The sequence below is a fragment of the Myxine glutinosa genome, chromosome 12 (genome assembly GCF_964187855.1).
Source record: "Myxine glutinosa chromosome 12, kmMyxGlut1.1, whole genome shotgun sequence".
Classification (NCBI taxonomy): Eukaryota; Metazoa; Chordata; class Myxini; order Myxiniformes; family Myxinidae; genus Myxine; species Myxine glutinosa.
Window position 1 is genome coordinate 73,812,129 of NC_136272.1, and position 17,631 is coordinate 73,829,759.

General features: G+C 43.5%; 2 protein-coding genes across 6 annotated transcripts in view; both read left to right on the top strand.

The window, feature by feature from the left end:
* Window positions 1–17,631, top strand: part of HPRT1 (hypoxanthine phosphoribosyltransferase 1) — a 684,029-nt gene that overhangs the window by 564,196 nt on the left and 102,202 nt on the right. The gene's annotated exons all lie outside the window — the stretch shown is intronic.
* Window positions 1–17,631, top strand: part of LOC137437518 (microtubule-associated protein tau) — a 52,737-nt gene that overhangs the window by 21,163 nt on the left and 13,943 nt on the right. For 4 of the 5 annotated variants that reach the window (XM_078766010.1, XM_078766009.1, XM_068131905.2 and 1 more), the window contains exons 3-7: window positions 3,938–3,999; window positions 8,359–8,461; window positions 8,591–8,741; window positions 11,613–11,766; window positions 17,276–17,368. In XM_078766010.1, the coding sequence (XP_078622136.1) occupies window positions 3,938–3,999; window positions 8,359–8,461; window positions 8,591–8,741; window positions 11,613–11,766; window positions 17,276–17,368 (563 nt within the window). Of the gene's footprint in view, window positions 1–3,937; window positions 4,000–8,320; window positions 8,462–8,590; window positions 8,742–11,612; window positions 11,767–17,275; window positions 17,369–17,631 lie in introns of all 5 variants that reach the window. The other variant, XM_078766012.1, reaches the window with a different exon arrangement.

Consider the following 17,631-nt stretch of genomic DNA (forward strand, 5'->3'; position numbering starts at 1 on the left):
ACACACTGGAGAGGGGAAGTGGATCAAGACGTTCATTGGTGGTCTCATTCTGTTCCCTCATTCTTTAATTCATTTTGGAAATGGCAGTTGCAAATGACCCTCATGCAACTCATTGAGACAGTGCTGACATAAATAAGCAGGAATGAACACCCCCAACACCCTCACGCACACCAGAAGGACAAGTTCTGGTGTGCGATAGAGAAGCTGATGGAAAACGTGAAAGATGAGGAAGTTGTTGTGGTGGGAGGAGACCTGAATGGACATGTGGGAAGGAGTATGGATGGTTTTGAGGGAGTTCATGGGGGTTACGGATATGGTGTGAGAAATGGAGAAGGTGAAAGGATTTTGGAGTTTGCTGATGGAGCTGATTTGTTGATTTGTAATACTCAGTTCCAGAAAGAGGACAATAAGCTTGTTACATACACGTCAGGTGGGTCGACGACAACCGTTGACTACCTGATGGTGCGTAGGCGAGATAGGGGGCACCTCCGGGACACAAAGGTGATCCCGGGGGAGGAGGCTGTTTCACAGCACCACTTGGTTGTCTGCGACATAAGGGTGAAAGGTGCGAGGAGAGCTCGGCGGGTGAAGTACCAACCGAGAATGAAGGTGTGGAGGTTGAAAGAGGTGACAGTAAGGGAGGCATTAAAAGAGAGGCTGAGTAGGGTAGAGGATGATGTGGTTGAGCTTGAAAGTGGTTGGATGTCAATGAAAGCTAGTCTGTTGGGAGCCGTTGGTGAGGTATGTGGATGGACAAAAGGACCACCGAGGCACTCGGAAACATGGTGGTGGGATGTTGAAGTTGGAAAGAGGATTGACGAGAAGAGGAAGAAGTTCAAAGAGTGGCAGAAGGCGAAGGGTACGGGAGCAGAAACAGCAGAGCATGAAAGTTATAAGGCAGCCAGGAAGGCTGCAAAGAAAGAGGTAGCAAAGGCGCAGGAGGCATGTAGGAAAATGTTCGGAGAACGCTTGGATTCGGAAGAGGGTCAGAAAGCAGTATTCAGGATTGCAAAGCACATGGTGAAAGAGAGGTGTGATGTGATGGGGGTGAGTTGCTTGAAGGATGAAGTGGGACAAATCGTTGTCGACCCAGATGGAATTAAAGGAAGATGGAAAAGATATATGGAAATGCTGTTGAATACAGAGAATGAATGGGATGGCAACATAGAGAGTAACCCAGTTTTAGGACCGGCAGAGAAGATAACTGAGAAGGAAGTTGAGGAAGCGATAAAAGCAATGAAGAGTGGAAAAGCGGGAGGGCCGACGGGAGTTGTGGGAGATATGTTGAAGGCAGCAGGAAGTTGGGGTGTGAAGAGAATGACAGAGATCTGTAATCTGGTGGTGAAAGAAGGCCGCATTCCAGTGGATTGGGAACTGAGTACCCTCGTCCCTCTATACAAGGGGAAAGGTGACCCTCTGGAGTGTGGCTCGTACCGAGCGATAAAGTTATTGGAGCATGGAATGAAGGTATTGGAAAGGGTGTTGGAGAGGAGGATAAGGAAGAAAGTGAAGATCGACGAAATGCAGTTTGGATTTATGCCAGGAAGAGGAACGACAGATGCGCTTTTCATTGTGAGGCAGTTGCAGGAGAAGTACATGGATAAGAGGAAGAAGTTGTTTTTTGGGTTTGTTGATCTGGAGAAAGCATTCGATAGGGTTCCACGCAAAGTATTGACATGGGCATTGAGGAAGTTAGGAGTGGAGGAATGGTTGTTCAGAGTAGTGATGGCAATGTACAAAAGAGCGCGCACAGCTGTAAGGACGACGGACGGGAACAGTGGTGAGTTTGAGGTGAAGGTGGGAGTGCATCAGGGGTCGGTACTAAGTCCACTACTATTTGTAGCTGTGATGGAGGTGCTGGCTCAGAACGTAAAGGAGGGTTTACCGTGGGAGTTGTTGTATGCAGATGATCTGGTGTTGATTGCGGAAAGTATGGATGGACTGAAGGAAAAGATGAACAAGTGGAAGGAATGTATGGAGACAAAAGGTCTGAAGGTGAATATCGGAAAGACAAATGTGATGGCAAGTGGTAAAGCATGTGGTGAGGTGGAAAGAACTGGGAAGTGGCCGTGTGCTGTGTGCAGGAAGGGTGTCGGAGTGAACTCCATTCAATGTACAATGTGTGCTGAGTGGGTTCATCAAAAATGTAGTGGTCTGAGAGGGTCATTTACCAGTGTGGCAGCTACATTCAAATGTAAGGTGTGCACAGAGGGAGCTGCAGATGGAGGAAATGTTGAGTTGGATCTTGGAGACGGCGTGAAGCTGGAAGGTGTGAAAACATTTTGCTACCTCGGAGACATGCTGAATGGAGAAGGTGGATCAGACTCGGCAACAGTTGCTCGAGTGAGATGTGCATGGAAGAAGTTTCGGGAACTGAGTGGCGTGCTGATGAGGAGGAGAGTGTCGCTGAAGCTGAAGGGAAAGGTGTATGCTGCATGTGTGAGAAGTATTATGATTTATGGGAGCGAGACATGGGTAATGAACGTAGAGCAGCAACGAAGGCTGGAAAGGGTGGAAATGCGAATGGTTCGATGGATGTGCGGAGTATCGTTGAGAGAGAGGAAGACAAATGATGAATTGCGAAAGATGATGGGAATAGAGCCTGTGATTGATGCTGTGAAGAGGAACAGGTTGAGATGGTTTGGTCATGTGTTGAGGAAGGATGAAAGTGACTGGTTGAGAAGAGTGATGGAAGTTAATGTAGAAGGAAGTAGAGGACGGGGAAGACCGAGAAAGACTTGGCTAAAGATGGTGGAAGAAGAAATGCGGGCAAGGGGGTTAACAAGGAGAGATGCAGAAAATAGGGCAAAATGGAGAAGATTGTCATGGGGACCGCAAGGCTAACCCCCGCTCTAGTAGGGAAAATGGCCTTAAAATGCATGTTGTTGTTGTTGTTGTTGAACACCCTCATGCCCCACATTACACAACCTTGAGCTAAAGACAGTTCGGATGCAAGCGACACATATAGTGCATTCAGAAAGTATTCAGACCCCTTCACTTTTTTCACATTTTGTTATGTTGCAGCCTTATTGTGAAATCGTTTAAATTCATTTTTTCCCTCATCAATCTACACTCAATACCCCATAATGACAAAGAGAAAACAGGATTTTAGAAAGTTTTGCAAATTTATTTAAAACAAAAAACTGAAATATCACATTTACATAAGTATTCAGACCCTTTGCTATAACACTTGAAATTTAGCTCAGGTGTCTCCCATTTTTCTTGATCATCTTTGAGATGTTTCTACACCTTGATTGGAGTCCACCTGTGGTAAATTCAATTGATTGGACATGATTTGGAAAGGCACACACCTGTCTATATAAGGTCTCACAGCTGACAATGTATATAAGAGCAAAAACCAAGCCATGAGGTCGAAGAAACTGCCTACAGTTTTTGTAGGCATTTTGGGCATTTTGGGGCCAGACCACAGTGCAGGTCTTATTGATTCAGTTCTTGCAGAGAAAGAAGGCAGAGCAGATTTGTGATCAGTTTATAGCTTGCTTTGCTATGTCTCCAAAGCAAATTTTATTCCGCAGATGTACTCTTTGTGTAAATGTTTCTTTCGAAAAATGATAAACATCAGTGTGATTGCATTTTCGTATTTATCTACATTTTCAGGTTTGGCCACCAATGGCATCATGCCATGAACCCAAGGTCATTAAAAAAGCATTTCCTGTTTGAAATAGGAATCTCAGATCCACCCATCCAATATGTCTTCCTTCTAGGATAGTATAGGTGTAGCAATCAATACAGTAGATGGTGTGTCATTATCTTCCCAGGAGGATTGGGACTTGAACTTAAAGTTACCAGATTATTCGTAAAAGTTAGAAGTTTAGCCCATTGAGGCAATGTAGAACTCTGTTTCATATAAAATAGTATTTATTGCAATGATCTTTACACCTGTCCTCAGAATAAAAAACTGCCATTTCTCCTTCAGTAAAGGCATTCTATGAAGCTGGGGCTGATGAAATGACATCGAATCAAACAACATTGCAAAAAGTAAGGGCCCACTTTCATGGTTTTGATATCTTGTTTTTAAATGTTTAAATGCATTGCAACATGTGAACACTACCTACTGTAAAATGGATTTTTAACCATGTGTAAATATCAGGTGAAAGGTGGAGTCGAATCAGATACATGGGAGACAAGGAGAGAGAGAGGGGCAGCAGAGAAGGTGGCAGCAGAGAAGGTGGTGAGAGAGAGTGACACGTGGAGAGAGAGGAGGAGAGACATGAGGAGAGAGAAGAGAGATGGGAATGAGGAGAGAGACAGGAGAGAGAGAGAGAGAGAGAGAGAGACAGAGAGAGAGACAGAGACAGAGACAGAGACAGAGACAGAGACAGAGACAGAGACAGAGACAGAGACAGAGACAGACTTTTGAAATATTTTTATTGCAAAAAAAAAAATATACGTATACAAACTGAATACAAGTACTGTATGAGAAAAAAAGTACAGTTCAATTAATTCGACCAGAAATCTCAAAGTACAAAAAAACCTAAAAACATTAATACAATTCCCACAAGGGGAAAAAATGGTTTATAAAATACATGCACACACTACAAAAGTATCACCAATTCGTTCTCACGAACCTTACAAATCCCTTCAAAACACCACGTGTTAATGAACTCGTCAAGCTTTTTTATATCCCGAGAAAAGCAAAATTTGAGTTTTAATCTTGCTGACATCAGGACATTAAAAAACAACATGACATTACATTGCCCTTTCGGCATTCCATTTAACTTCTTTTTCATTGATAAATAAATGCAAGTTTGGATGTGATTATTAGAAACCTCAATAGCATATGCGTCATGCACCTGTTCTCACTTAGCAGTAAACATGAAGATAAAAGAACGCTCAGAGAAGAAGGTAACGTTTGTTTTACGTGACACACAATTTAACCAATGAAATAATGGAACTAATCTTGTACAATTGATGAAACAAGACTTCAGTACATACACAAAACGGGCAACAAGTGGATACAGGAGACAAATGACAAATTAACTTATTGGACAGAACATTCCAGTGGAACAACCGCCACTGGAGGTCACCTACAGTTTTACTTATGACCTTACCGTACGTTCATTCCCATACAGGCTCAGTGGGACTTTCACCCGGCATCAGTACTTTTCACCTGGTCACTCCATTTAATGGTCAATTCCCAAGCAGTGCAGGGCTCTCTTCCACTCACTCAGTATTTTTTAACATGCTCATCTACCCTATACCAGATTTTAAGGAATACACCGAGATATTTGACTCCTTCCTTCACCAATTTTAACTTTGTCAGGAGATGTACTGGTTGCACTATCGCCGTTCGGATTAGATTTTCATTAATAAAGGGAATCTATAAAGCTTCACTCCTCTCCTCATTGCACTTCAATCAAGAAGCTCCCTCTCCTCTCCCTGTTAAGGCTGGAGTGCCCAAAGGCAGTGTTCTGGGCCCAGTTCTATTCCTAATCTTCATCAATGATCTCTCTCACTCTTTTAGTACAGGAGCCAAGGAGCAAAAATGTTCTTAAACAAGACATTGAGGTAGTCATGAAAAAAACATACTTTTTTCTTATGTGTTTTCTGGTAGATTGGACCATGGCACACATGTTTAGGGAGGCCTGCTCGGTCAACTTTCTTTGCAAAAATCGTCATCGAGCTGGATTTATAACTTTGCCACATGACGTAATTTGGCCCAACAATTAGGATTAAAGGATATATATATACAGTATATAATTAATTGTTTCACTGTTTCCATCGCTGTATACCAACATTTTAGATATCATTATAAAGGATTTAAGGTGGGTTACAAGTTGGTAGAATTTTTTTTACGAGGTCACCGAGTGCAAATTTAGGGGTCAAAAGGTCATGCTCAGAAGGGGTTAGGTGACAATGTAGGGGTCTCGAGTATGAATAGCCTTGCTGTAGCCAAACCAATGAACATAAATGAACCAAAATGACACAAATTTAAGAGTAATATATGACAACGTATTTAATAATCAAAGGATGTTAGGTGGGTCCGCAGATTTTCGGATTAACCCCTTAGTGTTTATGAGCAGAATCGCAAAATTGGCAAAAAAATTAGGTTTTCTTTTCATAATAGTAGTTTTGCACAACCTACATGATCAAAACAGGGGTAAATGTTGATAAAATGTATGAATTGATAAATTTCAATCTATTTCACTCTTTCCTTGCATATTATATTAACTAACTCCTTCTGGATATTTCACATTAACCTTTTGTGTTCATTTACTAACTTCCACCAATCCCCGGGTTAATGAAAAAACACGAAAGATTTTCAATGTAACACAAGCCCGAAGTGCAAAGGTGCAAAACATCAAGACTGGTGTGAGGAAAAGATGATAAACCCCCGTGTACACTCAAATGATGACCGTGTGAACATCTCAACAGGCCAAGCTGCACAGTCCCTTAAGCTGATGGAAGCCAAGCAGAAAGGATTGGATGCATTTGCCAGAGCTGAGCAAGGGGACTCTCAAAAGTTTGACCCAGTAAAACTAAAAACATTTTTGGAAAAGACAAAAAAGAAATCGACACTTCAGCAAACGAAACAGATGTACATTGAAGAGAGTTCCGTAGTCCGTGGCCTCTGTTTTGCTGAAAGCCCAGGTCAGAAGGAGAAAGTTGATGCCTTTTCCCATGAGTGGGCTGAATATCTAAGTTCACTCTATACACCAAACGACCTACATCCATCCGGTCTCTCAATGAGGAAGGGAAACAAGTCTGATGATGCCACAATGCTTAAAGCCACAGTGGGATTTCAATGGAAGGAATTTGAGCAACTTCCAGCTGTGGAGTAAAAAAATAGACTTTTCATTGATCTAGTGGCCTGCATTCAGCGATATCAGGAACTTGGGAGTGCTAAGTTTGAGGAGCTATTTGCGAAATTTCTCTCAAAGATCTTGCACATCCGACTGCCAGATTGTACATGTTGTTGACGATCGCTATGATGTCAGCTTCCAGAAAATTTTAAAGATGGAAGAGAGAATGCAGTGGGAGAAAACAACGCCGAAGGCGAAAACATTCATCCCTAATGGCAACCTACAGCTCCCATCATGGAAGGGTTTTGTCTCCAACCAAGAAAACAATGGCCATCTCCAAGAGCCCAGCCACATCTCCAAGAGCCCAGCCACATCTACAAGGGCCATCTACCCCCAGGACATGGACAGCACATCACGAGAGCATACCCACCAGATGCACGCTGATACTGGGAGGCATGACTCACGAACCGACGATAATGCTGACAAATAAGCGGGTATCAGAAGTTGAATCCTCGGCATGTGATGAACAGGAGAGGGCTGATTCCCACATATTTGCGTATGCCGGATACTCGGCAGAGGAACAAGGGTGCCAGAGGATAGTCATTTCAACCACCAACACGGATGTCCTCGTAATGGGGATATACCATGTTTCAATGGTAATAGGCTTAGAGGAGCTCTGGATGCAGAAGCAAGATGTCTTCATACCGTGCCATACCATCTCAAAGTTACTGACAAGTCAATACACACATGCCACAACCTCGTCATTACTATCAGTTTATGCAATCACCGGCTGTGGTCCTGTCAGTTATATTTCCCATTGTGGAAAAAATAAACATGCATTGAAAGTGGCCTTCGATTGCGACAAACTCCTTGAACCTGTAGCACACTATGGAATGACAGATGAAAGCATAGATATATCAGAAGCCATCACAGAGAATGCATGTAAATACATCTTTGCATTATATGGGAAAAGGACTTCTCTGGATTTATGGATGAGCTGCGCTGTCATATTTTCCAAACCAAAAAAATCTGACCTCCGATCATTGCCACCGACCAGTGATGCGTTTCAGTTGCATATCATGAGCACCGTGTTTCAAATTTTGATTTGGAAACGCGCAACGTTCCCACAGATTTTGGTAGGAATACAAAGAAGGGATACTTGTTGGCTACTTTATTGACCAAACCACCTAAACCAGGGGCGACGTCGACTAGATGCAAATTCCATAAATACAAATGAAATCAGAAACTGAAATCTGCTGCGGTGATCTACTACGATCTACATCGACCGCATTCAAAGCATCTAGGTCCATTGATATTTCCACGGGTGACTGCTAGTAATAATACCAATGGTCATAATAATTATAGCAATTATAACAAGGATAAAAACATGACCACCCCCCCACCCTCCCCCATTCTGACTCCCTCAGACCAGTAGAGTACATGAAATTCAGCGATTTGAATCAAAGGAATAAAACTGTACAGTATGAAAAGTACAAACTGATCTTTCCATTCAGTTTTTTATTTCCTGCTGGAAGATATGACTGATGTGTCTGCAGCACACACAGGAAAATGTCAATGTTTCTAACATTCCCAGGAGAGGAGATCAGGCCTTCCAAAGCCAACTGCTATTCCTAAGCCAATTGGGATTCCCACCGGCATCATCTCTCAGCCGACCACCGGTTCAATGAAGTGCACTGGTGAGAATAGCTCTCATATTTTTTTTTTTTACTTACAGCTTTTTACTTACAAGATAGGCATGGCCTATCTTCCCTGCCACATTTTCCCACAATATGTTCCGGTTTCCCCCCTCTTTCCTTAAATCACAGGATATGAGGCACAGGACAGTATGCAAACCATACGACGAGGAGGGACTCAAACACCACCAACCCCTGGCAAGCCAGGGAACATTACGGGATCAACCACTCCACACGAACGGGCTCGCAGCGGGAGTACAACACCACACAAGATTCAAGCAGGGTACATTAACCCCACGCTATCACATGCAAAATCACGCTCCATAAAATGTATTCCAACATTGCCTTGTGGTAATTAACATCCACATTATATACAGTCATGCTGGTTGCGCATTTACACCACAGCGGAATATGGAAATTCACATCATATGATATATCGTACAACACATCAACAAATTACAAAAGCCTTATTAATACTACCCCAGCACATTTAACTTGACACCACACTACATTACCCTGAATTCTTTTAGCCAGTCTTCATTGTTGCTCACAACAAGTATTTACAGACTATTGCTCACATTTTAACAACTTCTGTCATGGTAGAACACACACATTCTTCTCAGACAATCACTTTTTTTTTTTACTTTTTTTTTTTTTTGTGTACTGAATCGAGGCTCGTGAAAGGGCTAACATTTACTTCACAAACAAATCAACCAGACAAACAAAATATACAAAAAGAGGGAGCGGAAGACAAGATGGGGAGAAAAGGGGAAGCACACAAACACAACATTTGAGAGCAGGGAGATGTGTGGGAGGGAAAGGGCTTGGGGGGAGGAGGCGTGGGAAGGGGGGGGGGGGGGAGGGAGAAGTATAAAACACAAGGACACCAAGGACTTCCAGGACAGAAGTTGGTATTTCAAAAAAGTGGGATTGGGGTGAAATTAGCGGGGGTAGAAAAGATCAAGGTTTTGGATGGGGGAAGATAAGAGATGGTGGTGAACAGCTGTTTTAAAGACCTGGAGGGTGGAGTGGGATTGAAGAGAGTGAGGGAGTTTGTTCCAGAGGCGGGAGAATAGAGGAATGATGGAGTGAAGGTGAGCAGAGAGTCTTGATTTTGGCAGTTTAACTATAAGAGGGTTGCAGGCAGATCTTGTGCGACCTGTAGGAATATTTGGGGGACAGAGCCCAGAGAGAGCTGGGGGGGGCAAGGCCAGAGAGGAGTCGGTAGAAGACGGAAAGACCACCAACCTGCCTGCGGTGAGTGAGTGAGAGGCCCTTGGAGTTAGCTTCATCGCATCCACTTTCTTGGATTGGTGGAACATCATTTGCCAGATTCCATTTTGAACAAGTTGACAAAGCTTTCATTAACACAGCATCTTCACTGCTCTTCACTCTAAGTCCAACAAAATGCAAATTAAAATAATTGCGAATTATGAAATCACATTGTTGTCAAATTTTTCATTTTGCATCATTTTCATTTTATGAAAATATTACACCATAAATTTGCAATTTTTCATTTTGCATCATTATGTGGCACAAATTCAGTACATTTTAGGCTTATGGAAGAGTGACGTGAATGACAGTGAGACAGCGGAATCTCAATTGGACAAACTAGGGCATGCCCGTACTATATATAAGCTAGGACGTGCCCGTACGTGGGTGCCCGTTCCTTGCAAAAAAAAAAAAACTGCAAAAAAAAAAAAAACTGCAAAAAAAAAACAATGGTTTGGTCCATTCGCAACGACCACAGAACCCCCCCCCCCCCTCTATTTACATGAATGGTTTGGTCCATTCGCAAAGCCAAAGCGAACGACCACAGAACCCCCCCCCCCCCCCTCTATTTACATGAATGGTTTGGTCCATTCGCAAAGCCAAAGCGAACGACCACAGAACCCCCCCCCCCTCTATTTACATGAATGGTTTGGTCCATTCGCAACGCCAAAGCGAACGGCGAACGGCTAAATCGCCATAGCTCGGTAAGTACTTGTCCGATTAATTTCAAACCTTGAAAAGGCACATCCTCGGGTCCCCAGCAATATACCTGGCAAGTTTCAAGTATATCGGACCGGTAGTTGTCGAGAAACAGCGGTCACAGACAAACGTACAGACGTACAGACGTACAAACGTACAGAGATTACTGGAATTATAGATAGATAAGCAATGTAATGAACGAAGAGTAAAAGAAGAGAGAGAGAGAGGAGGGGAAGAAACACAGTAACCTGCAAGTAAGAGGGCTGTGTTAGGTTGGGTTCTTGGGGGTGGAAAATAATACAGCTCGGGATGGAGGATGCCATGAGATGATGGTACACAACTTGCTTGAAACCCTGGAAGGAAGGGTGATTGTTCACTGCCTCCAAAAGGCATCTTCACAAACGGGACAAAATTTGAATAAAAAAAAATGGAGTTGGGCGGTAGGCCTGGATTTTGAGAGTTCAACCAGGAGCAGGTTCCATGGCCAAAATCGGATGTCTTGTACATGGTTGCCCATGAAACACACTGTCGTTCTTCAATTGGCAAGGAAGCGTGTGACATCACATTAATTTTTTTCTTTTTTGTATACAAAGTCGAGGCTCGTGTAAGAGCTAACACATAAAACACAAAAACATAAACAGAGACACATAAAACATATAATAAAGGGAGTGGGAGACAAGAGGGGGAGAGGGAGGGAAGCACATAAACACAATAACAGTGGAGAACAGGGACGTCGGTAGATCTGTGGAAGAGATAGGGCTGGGGGGGGGGGGGGGGGGGGGAGGGCAATCTGGATTTCGGCCAATCACGGACAAGACAGAGCTGCCTTTATCATAAATTTTCAGATGTTCACTGAAATAGCATTTGCTGCTTCATGGTGGTTTTCATACAGGGGTTTCTTACTTTTCTTTTGAAATCAGACTTTTGTTTCACTTTCAATTTTTCAATAGGATCTATGTTTGTAGAACATAGTGCAGTTAATATATAAATTTTCTTTGGCATCATTACATCTCTGGATGCCTCCTACATTTTCAGTGCAATGATTTTTGCTGATGCAGCAACAAGTCACGTGACATTTGTTTTGTATGAGAGTTGTTGCTTTGTGGAGTTGTGATCCGCATTTTTTGTGTTAAAAATCATCATATTGATCAATATTGTGATATAAAGCCTCTTCCTATCGCAGGCAGAAGGTCGCAATTATCCGCACTCCTTCAATATCTCCAAGCTACCATCACTCCCAAGAACTACAAGTGGCCCCACCAATGCCTGATGTGAAGCACGTGCGTGCCAAGATTCGTTCAACTGAGAACTTGAGCCATCACCCAGGTGGAGGCAAGGTGTGCTCGGCTAAGAAGAAGAAAAAGTAGAGGAGGAGTGGAATTAGGGAAGGAAAAATTTTTGGTGGAGAAAAGAAGGGGTGGTTGTGTAAGATGTAGCAGGGGCAGGGTTTGGAGATATGATGTGATTATGACATGTAGACTTGAAGTACAAGAGAATGGTGTCTAAAACAGTGAAACACTGAAGATCCTTAAGGTTATGTACAGAGTTGGAAGTGTTCTTGTTGATAAGATGATAAAACAGAGCTACAGTAAAAAATATGATAGAGAAACACGGCATGTGCAAAGGGCCAACCCAGAAATGTATATGTCATGTCAAATATCTGTGCTTCACAGCCAGTGGTGTTTAACACGCAGCTGCCCTCACAAAAATTACTGGTAAAGTCACCATACAATAGTTTTATTTACTACTTAAAAATGCATTTTTGTCACTTGCAGATGGGTGCCGGAGGTGCCGGAGGTTATGCTTACACCCCTGTCTGTCTGTGACCAGGATATATCAAAAAGTTGTGGAAGGATTCGGACGAAATTTGGTGGAGAGGTTAGGTGTGTGTGACAAGGACGAATCGCTTCGACTTTGATGACGATCCGAATGCAGATCTGGATCCGATAATTTTAAAGTGATTCTTCACCATTGAGAGATGGGCCAAAAACGATATACCTGTATAGCACGATATTTCAAAAAGTTATGGATAGGTTATGACAAAACTTGGTGGATGAGTTGGTTAGGTGCCAAGAACAAGCCGATTTGATTTAGTTCAGGTCTTGATCCAGATCCGGCCTATCAGTGGGATACAAAACGTTCTCTTAAACAAGCCCGCAGCACGGAAACAGCCAATTGATCTCCCAGGAGCGACCCAGAGGTCCCTCACGTCTAGGACGGTGTATCGCCGTCTCCACGAAGTCAGGGCCACGACGGAGTTAGAGAGAAACAAGAGGGAAAGGGCCGGTCCATGGGGACCGATCGGCACTCTGACCATGACCACGCTGCCCCGATTTTGGTCCTCTGCCCCTCCCCTGGGGAGATTTGTCCCCCGATTTGCGATGGGGGATACAACCACTTTGAAGAGGCATCCCCGATAGTTGTACTCCGTTCTGGTATTATCATATGCTGGTGATATCCACCGTTTCACAGAGAAAATATGCAGAAAACAGTTTGTGGATATTTGTACAGGAAATCATCTTAAATTATATTTTATTGAAGTAATCAACATCACAATCCACCTACAATGAAGGATGAAGTAATAACTCCTGTGATTTCAGATGAACTCGACATCAAAAGAGGTCCCTTCACCATAGATGAACTCCATAAAGCTCTTAAAAACATTCAAAACGGGAAAGCCTGTGGTCTAGATGACATTCCAGCCGAGATTTGGAAACTAGGTGAATTCGATGAGATTTTACTGAATTTATGCAATGCTGTATACCATCAAAATCCAATAGATAGATGGACAGAAGGATGTATATTGCCTTTCCAGAAAAAAGGCGACCTAGGGCTTACAAAAAACTATCGAGGAATCACTCCAACATCAATAGCGGCCAAAATATACAACCTGATGTTATTAAACGGAATCAGACCGCATATAGAACCAGTTCTGCGAAAAAATCAAAATGGCTTTCGTACTAGTAGATCGACCTCCGGGCAAATCCTTACTATTAGACGTGTTCTTGAAGGCGTTAAAGCTAAAAATCTTCCTGCTGTTTTCCTATTTATTGATTTCTCGAAAGCTTTCGACTCCATCCATCGAGGTAAGATGAAGGAGATACTGCTAGCATTCGGGATACCTCAGGAGACAGTTGATGCCATCATGATGCTGTATAAGAACTCGCATGCAATAGTCCGATCACCTGACGGCGATACAGACTGTTTTGACATCATGGCAGGAGTTTTACAGGGTGATACCCTCGCTCCCTACCTATTCATAATGTCTCGATTATGTGCTACACAAAGCAATAGACACCAACAATGAACTTGGATTTACCCTAAGTAAACGGAAAAGTCGGCGATACCCATCCAAGAAGATTACAGATGCAGATTATGCAGATGATCTTGCGGTTCTAGCAGACGATAACTAGGATGCAGCGACACTACTACACGAGATTGAAGAAGTAGCCAGCCAAATTGGTCTCTACATAAATGCCTCGAAGACAGAGTACATCAGTCTTAATCAAGATCAAGTTGTAGACATAAAATCACTCACTGGTGAAAACATCAAAAAGGTTGACGAATTCACATACCTGGAAAGCAACATCGCCTCCACAAAAAGAGATGTCGACATCAGACTTGGAAAGGCTTGGGGAGCTTTAAACAGTCTAGGCAAGATTTGGAAATCTGCGCTTCCAATAGAGCTGAAACGCAACTTATTTAGAGCAGCTGTTGAATCAGTTCTTGTATATGGGGCAATTACATGGACCTTGACATCGTCACTAGAAAAGGCCCTGGATGGTGCATACACTCGCATGCTCAGAGCAGCCCTTAACATCTCATGGAAAGAGCACCCCACAAAATATGAATTGTATGCAAAAATCCCACCAATCAGTGTAACCATACGTCAACGCAGATTAAGATTTGCTGGGCACTGCTGGAGAAACAAAGATGAGCTCGCAAGCGATGTTTTACTTTGGTTACCAACTCACGGCAAACAGGCACCAGGGAGACCTGCGAAAACATGTATAGATCAGCTTACAAATGATACTGGGTGTCTGGTTAACGAACTACCTAATGCCATGAGTGACAGAGATGAATGGAAGAAACGTGTCATGGAATGCCGAGCTAGCTCTACGTAGTAGTAGTAGTAGTAGTAGTAGTAGTAGTAGTAGTAGTAGTAGTAGTAGTAGTAGTAGTAGTAGTAGTAGTAGTAGTAGTAGTAGTAGTAGTAGTAGTAGTAGTAGTAGTAGTAGTAGTAGTAGTAGTAGTAGTAGTAGTAGTAGTAGTAGTAGTAGTAGTAGTAGTAGTAATAATCAACATCAGTTACATTAATGCAAATGACAAGAAACCACAATAAAATTTGCAAATCAATGGCTATGTAAATTAGTTTTCATCAGTTTGTTCCCTTGTTTGAAGGTCTATGAGTGGTTTCAGAATGGTGCCAAGGGGAGCAACTTTCAATCGAACCGCATGTGAAGATCCAAACTCTGCGAGAAGAATGGCACACTATGAATAAAATTGCTGAAAAGTTGAAGATCTCCTGCAATGGTATGAGGTTGTACACTTTGCAAGGCCTCAAATAAACTGGCTCAAGTACAAGACTAGAAAGACCCAGAAGAACCTCTCCAGCACAAGACAAGCATTTGAGGTTTCTCAGTTTAGGCTAGAGAAGAAAATCAAGTCAGCAACTGACAAGTGAAATGAGAGCAGGCCTGAGCAATAACATCATGACCAGCATTGTGCGCAGAATGCTAATTGCAGCAGGTCTCCCTGGCAGAGTTGCAGCAAGCGACCACACAAAAACGGGAAAAGACTGAAATTTAAAAGGCAACACCAAAATCGGGTGACTGAACAATGGAATCGGGTACTCTGGTCTGAGGAATTGATGTTTGAATTATTTGGATCGAAGAAATGCCAGTGCACACGCCGACATGACACATAATGTTTGCACCCTACTGTTAAACACGGGGGAGGGTATGTGACTGTCAGGTGTTGTATCTCAGCTTTTGGTGAAGGAAAACGTGCGACAATTGATGGAAGGCCAACAAAAGAGAAGTACAAGCAGATACTCCAGTACTTTGTGGAAATGGTTTCATCATGAGTATTCATCTTCCAACAAGATAATGACTCAAACAAAACCCACTTCCAATATAGTGAAACGGTACTTGGAGGCTAAGGTTACAGCTGCTGTGCTCCAACTGTTAGAATGGCCAGCCCAGGGTCTGGACATGAATCTCATCGAGCTCATGTGGAATTACCTGGAAGTAGAGAAGAACAATTCCCATTGGAACATGAATCCCATTGGCTGTCTTTCCCTCGTGGTTCCCCTGTGCTGTCTTTCCCTCGCGGTCCCCCTGTGCTGTCTTTCCCTCGTGGTCCCCCTGTACTGTCTTTCCCTCGTGGTCCCCCTTTGCTGTCTTTCCCTCGCGGTCCCCCTGTGCTGTCTTTCCCTCGCGGTCCCCCTGTACTGTCTTTCCCTCGCGGTCCCCCTGTGCTGTCTTTCCCTCGCGGTCCCCCTGTACTGTCTTTCCCTCGCGGTCCCCCTGTGCTGTCTTTCCCTCACGGTCCCCCTGTGCTGTCTTTTCCTCGTGGTCCCCCTGTGCTGTCTTTTCCTCACGGTCCCCCTGTGCTGTCTTTCCCTCGCGGTCCCCCTGTACTGTCTTTCCCTCGCGGTCCCCCTGTACTGTCTTTCCCTCGCGGTCCCCCTGTACTGTCTTTCCCTCGCGGTCCCCCTGTACTGTCTTTCCCTCGCGGTCCCCCTGTGCTGTCTTTCCCTCGTGGTCCCCCTGTACTGTCTTTCCCTCGCGGTCCCCCTGTGCTGTCTTTCCCTCGCGGTCCCCCTGTGCTGTCTTTCCCTCGCGGTCCCCCTGTGCTGTCTTTCCCTCGTGGTCCCCCTGTACTGTCTTTCCCGCGCGGTCCCCCTGTGCTGTCTTTCCCTCATGGTCCCCTGTGCTGTCTTTCCCTCGCGGTCCCCCTGTACTGTCCTTCCCTCGCGGTCCCCCTGTGCTGTCTTTCCCTCATGGTCCCCTGTGCTGTCTTTCCCTCGTGGTCCCCCTGTACTGTCTTTCCGTCGTGGTCCCCCTGTGCTGTCTTTCCCTCGTGGTCCCCCTGTACTGTCTTTCCATCGTGGTCCCCCTGTGCTGTCTTTCCCTCGCGGTTGTCAGCTCTTTCACGAGCCTCGATTCAGCATACAAAAAAAACAAAAAAAAAACAAGAGAAGTTAAACTAACCTTACAGAACTGTGGAATGTATGACTATATTTGGCACAATATTAATTATATTTAATTAGTTTATGACAATCTTTTATAATTAATTTATAATGATAAACACATATGATTGGTATCACTGCTAATTTGATCTTGATTAATTGGGATAACCCAAACTTTTGGGTTATATACAGTACACTTGCACTTGTATGTTCTTGCACTTGTATGTTGCACTTGTATGTTCTTAGACAAATAGCTGTACACACAAGTGGTATGGTTATATCAAATGGTGAAAGAAAATCACTGACCTAAATCGATGGTGTCTTCTGAGACCTGAAAGAAATCCGAGTATAATTTATTAGATCTGGTGGAAGATTTTTGTAAGAGAATGCATTTACAAATTCATTATCTGACAATTAATGTCGTGTTTACCAATATTTGCGTATGGCCTCTAAACCTCTAAACCTCTAAACGGCCTCTAAAATGGCCTCTAAACGGTGGTTTTTACCAATATTTGCGTAATATAATTACATGTGCTTCCATTCATAAGGCAAATGTGGTTGCAATTTAAATCGTTCATGTTTGGTGTAATGGCAATATTTTTTAATTTTTTTACTGAAGCACACGATGACCTTCTGGCTTTGTTCCCATGCAGGTTCAAATCTTCAGTCAGAAAACGACTTATGGACATGTGCAGGCAAAGTGCCAATCAATGGACAACGTCGGACATACGCCCCGAAATAGCCAGGTAGACACCGATAATCCATATTCCATGTGTACAAGTACATTTGTATATGGGTAATGATGCCCTCACACATGTCTGACCAAAATGACAACAGTGAAAGCGCATTATTTGATTCCAAGTTCCACCATTATTATGTGAACTAGCAGACCAGTAGAATATCCATGCAATGTGAAATGTGACTTCAAGTCCTCAACAACCCAAGTCCCCTGGCTCACAATCCTGGTCATCAATTCTCCCCCTCCCCCCCCCCCCCGCACCCCCTCTCA